This window comes from Zingiber officinale, chromosome 8B, assembly GCF_018446385.1.
Source record: "Zingiber officinale cultivar Zhangliang chromosome 8B, Zo_v1.1, whole genome shotgun sequence".
In the NCBI taxonomy this organism is placed as follows: Eukaryota; Viridiplantae; Streptophyta; class Magnoliopsida; order Zingiberales; family Zingiberaceae; genus Zingiber; species Zingiber officinale.
Genome location: NC_056001.1, coordinates 55639508 through 55647919, shown reverse-complemented (window position 1 = coordinate 55647919; position 8412 = coordinate 55639508). Strand labels below are relative to the sequence as shown.

The following is an 8412-nucleotide window of genomic DNA, read 5'->3' as shown; positions in this document are numbered from 1 at the left end:
AATAAAAGCATATAATCATTGTCAATCCAATGAAGGGCCTAACAAATGATAAATCACCGAGTCGGCAAGTGTCAATATATTGTTGCGAAAGAATGACAATCTTAGCTAACCTAATTTAGCACATGATTTAAAAAGATGAGCAACACATCATCGACTCACACATTTAAAATTCCAACTAACTTGATTTGTACATCCTCTAGAAGCGACTATGCATCGAATCAAATTGGTAGTTGGTCATATCTAGCCTTTAATTGTGTTTAGATATATGCAATTCACATCACATGGATGGTAAGCTAAAGAATTAATTGTTATATTTAATGTTCATTTCGAAGCCTTTAATATTGATTTTACTTTGGACCCACCTTAATTATCACTAATTGGCTTAATTATCCTTGATTAAGTGAGAGTTCATATGTTATCATTGAGGATATGAATATTGTCCACAAAGTGCCCAATTGGTACAGTAGATTTGATATATCTTGAGAAAAGCTCTTTCCACTAGTTAATTATTTGACGATTGATTATAAATTAACTCATAATTTATCTTTTTATACCTAACTTAAGGATGGATTATAAGAGATGTTTTATTTATCATTTTCTACCTTTGTTGATATAAAAATTAAATATAATTTTTTATGAATTATTTTTCTTTTAAAAATATTAACTAAACTATAGTAGTTTAATGTATACTAGTGTGATCGTGCACACGCGTTGCGTGTGTAATATAATAATATATAAATTATTTGAGTATTTGAAAATCTAAATTGTTTGAATTTTCTAGTGTCACCCTTACGAACCAAGAATTAATTATTTGAGTAAGATTTGTCAGACCCATGTAATAGTGACACTAGAGAATCCAGCAACAAACTACTATAACGGGTTTCCTTATGAAAAAAATTATTTTAATTTAATATTATACTTGTCTTAGTAAAAAAAATTAAGAAAAGTATATTTTTTAACATCGCCGACCTAAAATATTTATAGAAGTTTTTTTGATCATAGTGTTGTCAATTCTAAGATATGAGACTAAAGAGAACTATATTTTTTTTTATATAAAACAACCAAGAAAATTAATGATGAGAAAAATTCATAATAATACGCTATAGCTGAGTCTCAAACTCTAAATTACTGATTGTTTCGCCTGTGGAATTACTAATAAACCTTGGAATTATTTTTAGCGTGAATAAAAAAAAAGGACATTAACGTAAATGTATTTTAGGTTTAATCAAAGTTAGTTAGTAAAGAGGAGAGATTTTTAATAAAATAGTAAGATGAATAAATTTTATTATATGTAAATTAATAATAAAAATGATGATTTATCATGTGTGTAATTAAATTCTACACCGGGCGTTAATATTTGTCAATAACTTGTGGGACCGAGATGTTGGCGTTCACGTAAGGGAATCGTGTGTGATTAGCTCGTGGGTTTTGTTTTATAAGGACCACGCGGCGGCTCTTCTTCGCCTCCTCGTCGAGAAGAAACGCCGCGTCGCATCGCATCGCCACCGACTTCTGCTCCGCTGTCTCCGTCGATCTCGGTTCCAGTCACTCTCTTCTTCCCCTCGCCGCCATTCCTTGCATCTGCTCTGTTTCTATTCGGTCTTGTTCGAATTGGTTGAGGTCCTATTTGAATCTGTTAACTTTCTGTTGTTGGCGGCGCATCGATGGAGCATAGTTCGAGGTGTGATGTAATATCATAAAATTAAACAAAAGAAAGAGAGAGAGATCTTTTCCCGTCCTCGTACTTATTTCGTGTCCCCGTTGATTCGTGTGGGATTTGTAGTTTCACTCCTCGTTTCATCGATCGAGTTGGATAACGAGTGGTGTTGAAGGGGCCAAAAATGGTGATTAACTGGCGTAGGCGCTCCAATATGCAATCTTTCCTCAGTTGCACGACGCCGAGGGTTCCCGTTTGCCCCCTCCCAAAGGTGACTGCTTTGCCTCTTTGTAGTGATAATCTTGCCCTTTAGGTTTCGTTGTTGCCTCAGATTGTTAATTTCTTTCCTTAAAATTTGAACCTTCGTTATGCTTCGCTTAATGCAAAATTTCTATCCGTTTAGCACTATCTCAACTGATATCTTATGGAATATATCGTGGATTGTTGTACTTTTTTTCATTGAGCATTTTTTACAAATATCTCAGAGAATGTGTTATGAAGGTCTGGTAAAGTAGATACACAAATGAGTTTTTATGGAGTGAATTTTATTTTATAGTAGTTGTAAATATAATTTTTAGAAACAGAAGCCATGCTAAATTTATGTTCATTCATTATTTCTTTTTGTTTGGAGATTTGGTATGGAAAACCATGTTTCAGTTTATAGGGACTCATATAGCTATATTCCTTCATTTTGAGGATCAAAAGATGCGTGCAAATGGGTGGATAACAATTTGAATTGGTGAACAAAGTGATATACTCACTTTTTGTTTTCTTTTCTGTTAACTGTCTCAACCAAGTGATGTATTGTGTGCTTGAGGCAATGCTCATACCTTTTTGACATGGCACATTTCGTGTGAAGGAAGTTGGTATAACCCACTTCTGTTTGGCATAGACCAAAAATTGTTTTAAATGCTTCAACAACTCGTGTATGAGTTCACGTGTACACAATATCTCTTGGCACGGAGTGCTTGAAACTTATTGACTAAGTTGAAATGCTTTCCTAGGTTACATTTGTGCTCCTGTCTCATACTCCTTTTTTTTCTGCTTTGATATATCACCAAGTCAACTTTCTTTTCTCACTGTGGGTTTTATGTTTTATATCTCACATCAAGCTCTAATGGTTACAGACAAATTCTCAGCCAATCTTACAACGCAAGGTTGAGTATTTTAATCTTGGAGATCTTTGGGATCAGTATAGAGAGTGGAGTGCATACGGGATTGGAGTCCCAATCATTCTTGATAATCGTGATAGTGTAGTTCAATATTATGTTCCGTACCTCTCTGCGATCCAAATTTACACTAGCAAATCCCATTCTCTCACGAGGTGCGTGTAACTAAGACATAATCTGTATTTGTTGCTTCAAATGACTTTTTTCGAAATCATACAACTGTGATTTGTTTTACAACCTTCGTACAGGTGTATGTTGGAAGATAGTGAAAAGGAATCATTCAGTGACGACAATGAGAGTGAGAAATTGTCTCGATCATCGGATGTTTCAGATGATTCTCTGTTTGACCAGGACGTTTCTTGGTCAGCGAGACATCTTTTAGGGCAATTGTACTTGCAGTATATAGAATATGGTTCTCCTTATGGAAGGATACCTCTCTTTGATAAGGTATAAATCACGTCTAATGTGCTCTCTTGACCTGCTCTAGTTTGTCAAAAATAGACACTAAATTAGGTTCACAAGTCCTAGTTTTCTTTTTCTTTATTCATAATTAGTTGTTAAATTTGGTGAACAGGTAAATGAACTAGCACAAAACTATCCTTGTTTGACATCGTTCAAGAGTGTGGACATCTCACCAGCTAGCTGGATTTCGGTTGCCTGGTAATTCCGCGCCTCTATTTCATCTCATTATTCTGTTACTTAGCAATGCTACACTTCTATTTCATGTCATTAGTATAGAGAAAAACTGAGTTACTAAGAGGTTTCTTGCCAATCTAGGGAATGTAATACGAATCAGTCATGGTTTCCTTCTATCAAAAGGAATAATGGTAGCACATCGTGCAATTAGGCCTACTGACATAATTTATACATTGAGAACACGCGGCTATTCATAGATTTCTAGAGATTGATTCATTGTTGTATAATGGTCTTTTTGGTTCATTAATTCTGACCAATTTGTTTCCTTATCAGGTATCCAATTTACCACATTCCATCTTGCAGAAATGTGAAGGAATTGTCTACTTGCTTTCTAACTTATCATACAATCTCCGCATCCTTCCAAGGTATGGGCGATCCTTTGTTAGTTTATGTGCAAGTTATGGATGACAATGCTTTGCCCATTGATCGATGCAAGAAACCACAAAGTCATGTCTAGCAATTAATGCTTTTTTTTTTGTTTCTTAAAAGTCATAACTTTTTTTCTTTGTTACATTCATAGATTAAATGCTGATAAACCACATCATTTACATGTTTTCGTCCATGTGGTTTCCGCAGAAAACAACTATGTGCCAGAGGAAGTTGGCAATGACTCATGTTCCACAAACGCAGGTGACGTGAAGGAGAAAAAGAGCAGCCACAACCGTGTTTCACTTTCTCCCTTTGGTCTCGCCACATACAAACTGCAGGGCGGCCTGTGGGTAAACCCTGAAACGCCAGACAGTGACATGATGAGCTCCCTCTACAGTGCAGCATACTCTTGGCTGAAGCAGTTAGGAGTCGAACACCATGACTTCGACTTCTTCACTACTCACTAAATGGAAAATAACATCTACCTTTCCCCAAGTGCTTGTTCCTCTAGCAACCATGAACCTCCTGAAGTAGAGTTCTGAATAACACTGAAGAGCAAATCTTTTTCTCCAAACTAATAAGATGATAGGGCTAATAATAAGTGATTCTGAAACTCTTGTGAGTGGTTTGCCATGAGTTTTGTAATTGAGTGACTTGTACCGGGGCATGCTGATAGTTCTCACTTTCGAGTTTCATTTTAGTCCCAGCTTTCTGTAGCAAATAACCTTCAAATGTACCCATGTTACTTGCAAATTACGAGCAGTGTAAGATGATGAATTATCGCCGGTTGGTCATATGACCTTATCGTTTTGCTGGATATCGACGAATCAGAATTATGCCGGAGATGCTTGAACAGATGGTATGATACTTCTCACAGGGAGTCAATATAATTGTTAATAAAAATTAAACCACACAAAGCACACAAACACCTTAAAAACAAGTTCAATTACACAATTTTCTCTTGCACCTCATGCACCAAAGCAGCTGAAAGTACTCTTCTTTGGAGTTTGTCCTATCGCACGAAACTTAGCAGCGGCTTCTTCGGCTTTCAGGACCTCCTCCCCGTGCTTCGCATCCACCATTGCTCGCTTCTCATCAGCTGTTTTGTGTACCATCGCTATCTTGTTTCTGACTTTCTCCGCATACTCGGCCTTTTTTTTCTCATAACCTTCCTGTTTGTAGATTCCAAATCGATTACGATACACAACCAAAACTCATTTTGGATTGTGATCTATGTTTTCAAGTACAAGAAGGATAACAAGTGTGAGGACATGTAGTAGGAAATCTACGTTGCAATCTTAGAACCACCAATTATGAAATCTACGTTTAATGTCCATGGAATCCATATTCCATGGACATTAAACTCATTGTCGGGTTCCCCATATCTGGCTTGATAGATCCATCATCCATGAATCAAGTGTCAATTTCTCAAGCACAAAGTGTTATAAAGTTTAAAAGACATTGTAGGGTGCATTTGAATTTTTTTTTTTTTGGTGTTCAAGGAGTGTTAGAAGCAAAATTTTTCATTGTTGTCTATCAATGTTGAGAAATGAGCTTAGAGAGGATTAAGAGGCCTTTTGCATAAGTTATGTCATCGATTTGCCCTTGTTGGAAGGATTCTTGAAAACAAACCATATTAAATTACCCTTTATAAGGGTTGTTTTATTCTACAAGGAAGACATGGTTTTATTATGTGACATTGTAATAGAGGTTATTCCATCTTTTAGATGCTTCAAATGATTAGGGGTGAGTAAAATTTCGGTTCAACTTAAATTTTGATTTTATATGTTTCATTTCAATTTTAAAATTTTAAAATTAGTTTAATCGATTAAACTAATTTTTTATTAAATAAAAATATTAAGATCTATTTTACTTTTTTTTATTAAACCAATTAATTTGGTTAATTTTGTATCTGTTTGACATGTTTGGTTTTAATGACAAAATTTAATCTATTTGATTGGTCCAAAAAAAAGTTTATTAGTTCGATTTAAGAATGCTCAACCGTACAAATGACTGAATTAGGATCTACACGCGCATGGTTTAAGTTGACAAATTCTAACAAGTTCAATTTTCAAAAGGTACTTACGAGGATCCTAACACACTTAAGAAAAGAAACTCATACCTCAACCTTCTTCAGGTCAGCTTCTAGACCTGCCTTCTTGGAGTTCTCCCACACCGCGATAGCCTTCTTCTTCTTCTGAGCTCTATCATCGAACAATTAGGACTTTACCGCTTTCGGTAGAGTTTAAATTCAACATCAATAAACAGAAAGGTGTTCCAAACAAAATCATACTTTTCAAAGAAAGAAACACCAGCAACAACATATTCTTACTTGTTATCTGCTTTTGATTTTTCTCCTTCTTCCCATGCCCTGATAAACGATAACTTCTTTTCATTCTCAACCTGTGCCAGAGCAGAATCTTCGCACACCACCACCACCACCACAACAACAACAATAACAATAAGCTTTTTCTTAACACAACTAGAAAAAACTTATCAGAATAGTGTTTTTTGATCCTCACCTCTTTCAGTTGACTTTCTTGAGCTCTTCTCTTTGGAAAAGGAACCTGAATTTCACAACAAAAAGGAAAAGGAAAGAGGAAAAAACTCTAAACATGAGTAGAGCTTATGATAAATGCTTATATATATTTTGAAAAAAAAAAAATAGTTATTTTTCATATTGAGAGCTCTAAAATAGAAGAGTTCAATAATAATAATTACTAAAAAAAAAGGATTGTTCTTACTGGAATCCTCCACCTTGACTACTGCTATTTGCTCAGTTTCCTCTCCCATTTCTTGTTTTTCTGTGTGTGACAGTGCAAGGAGAGACCTCTTTTAGTCTGTTAAATAGCTGCCATGCATGGCCTCACTCCTTTGTCAAAAGTATTCTTTATCAAGGAAATAATGATAAAAAGAATCTGATTTCAGTTGGTCTTAGCTAAGAGGTGCTTCTAGACATGTGAGATTATTCCGCAATCATTAAGGTAGGGGCGAAGAGATTAAACTTTTCCTAATAGTGTCGTTATGCGGATTCAAAACCTCGCGTGTAATTGGTAGAAGTTCTTGGGATCTAATTCGTGTATTGCTAGGCCAAGTGTGTGATAACTTCATTTTGTGTCTCAAGAGTTTACTTTAGAGTTTTCTAGCTAGCTTTTTTGTTTTAGCGCTTGGATTTAGTCTACCTTTTTTCTAGAGTTTTTAAACTTCGAACACTTTAACTATTTAACTTGCTGGTAGAGATTATTAAGTTCGACTATATGTTGGTAATGTAACACATGTTAAACATAAATGTACTTAGTTTACGCCCATAAAGAGAATTCAAATTTATATAAATTGAGCGAGAATCGGGCAATTGGTGTCTACATTTTGCACCGAAGCTCTCTCAAATTATCTTAGAGTTAGAACCTGCAAAAACACAAAACAATGAAGATCACTTCTCAAATATTAAAATTTCTTATCGAAAGGAAAAATATTTTAACTAATTTAATTTAATTTACTTTAATTTCCATAGCTCTAAGAGGACTAGCCTTAGCCTTTAGCAAAGACAAATAATAGTAATATGTTTTTCCACCTCTAACTTTGCATTACAAACAAATTTTAAAAATAAGATATCCTCTTGAGAACAAGCTAAGTAACACCATGTCATCATTTTAATAATTAAAATTTTAAAAATATATACACTGTATTTTTAATAAAATCAATTAATTAATCTTTGATGATAGTAGTTGTAAAATTTGAAGACAGAAATTCAAAGATTTTAAATTTTTTTTTTTTTTAAAAAAAGATATAAATTAAATGGATAAAATGAAATCTAGCATTTATTTATGATATGGGGTGTTAAAAATTGATCCCAAGCTCCAAGTCAAGGTGACGTGATAGTCCAAGTCAAGAAGATGTGGTGGTCAAAAAGTCACTCTTGAAAGGGGTCTATCCTCTAGCCCAGTACTTAGATATCTTAATTCAGGGGCGGTCAATCTAAAGGTCGGTCGTGCATAAGGGACAGAGGCACTGTAACACTTCGTGTATTAATCGCTCACTATTCATGCCCTAACTAGCCCAAAGAACAGTCGAGGGAATACTTGGTCGAGCCTTAACCATCCAACCTTTCATTTGAGGTACAACTACATAGACAGTCCAACAAATATGCGTGTCTTCCTGTTCATTCTTCCGCCCTCCTGTGTATGGTTGGCCGGGTTAAAGGGATGATCAATTACATGCGTCAGTACCCTTATCCCCACAAAGTAGGTTGGGTAACCTTCAGAAAGTCAACTAGATTTAAACAACTCAAGATATTACCTCAGTAATCAGGAACCAACCTCTAGTCGTAGGAACACTTGACCAAGAGGTCGGTCGGGCCTCTTGGAGTTTAATTCCCCATACTCCAGAAGCACGCAACCCAAGTACATCGTCAGATGATCATAGAACCACCCTGACCTGAGAGACTCGTTTCTATAAGTTCACTCAAATCTCCATAGTCACAATATATATTTGAGTAACTCTAAAGACAGCGCAGGATTTCAC

The 8412-nt window shown here is 35.3% G+C and overlaps 2 protein-coding genes across 3 annotated transcripts; one reads left to right on the top strand and one right to left on the bottom strand.

Moving 5' to 3' along the window:
* The first annotated feature begins 1468 nt into the window (after positions 1 to 1468).
* LOC122016936 lies at positions 1469 to 4690 on the top strand. 2 transcript variants are annotated; one of them, XM_042574372.1, is made up of 7 exons: positions 1469 to 1681; positions 1784 to 1928; positions 2785 to 2981; positions 3075 to 3273; positions 3401 to 3486; positions 3796 to 3887; positions 4099 to 4673. In XM_042574372.1, the coding sequence occupies exons 2-7, from the start codon at positions 1842 to 1844 to the stop codon at positions 4356 to 4358; spliced, it is 921 nt and encodes a 306-aa protein (XP_042430306.1). In that variant the 5' UTR covers positions 1469 to 1681; positions 1784 to 1841; the 3' UTR covers positions 4359 to 4673. The 2 variants fall into 2 exon arrangements, with proteins under 2 accessions (XP_042430306.1, XP_042430307.1); XM_042574373.1 differs by having other exon boundaries at positions 1469 to 1928; positions 4099 to 4690.
* A 63-nt stretch (positions 4691 to 4753) lies between these two features.
* Positions 4754 to 6789, bottom strand: LOC122016937 (remorin-like). The gene is made up of 5 exons (XM_042574374.1): positions 6636 to 6789; positions 6414 to 6458; positions 6224 to 6311; positions 6014 to 6095; positions 4754 to 5063 (listed from the first exon to the last, which is right to left on the bottom strand). Exons 1-5 carry the CDS (start codon positions 6682 to 6684, stop codon positions 4860 to 4862), a joined length of 468 nt encoding a protein of 155 aa, XP_042430308.1. The 5' UTR covers positions 6685 to 6789; the 3' UTR covers positions 4754 to 4859.
* Between the last annotated feature and the right edge of the window lie 1623 nt (positions 6790 to 8412).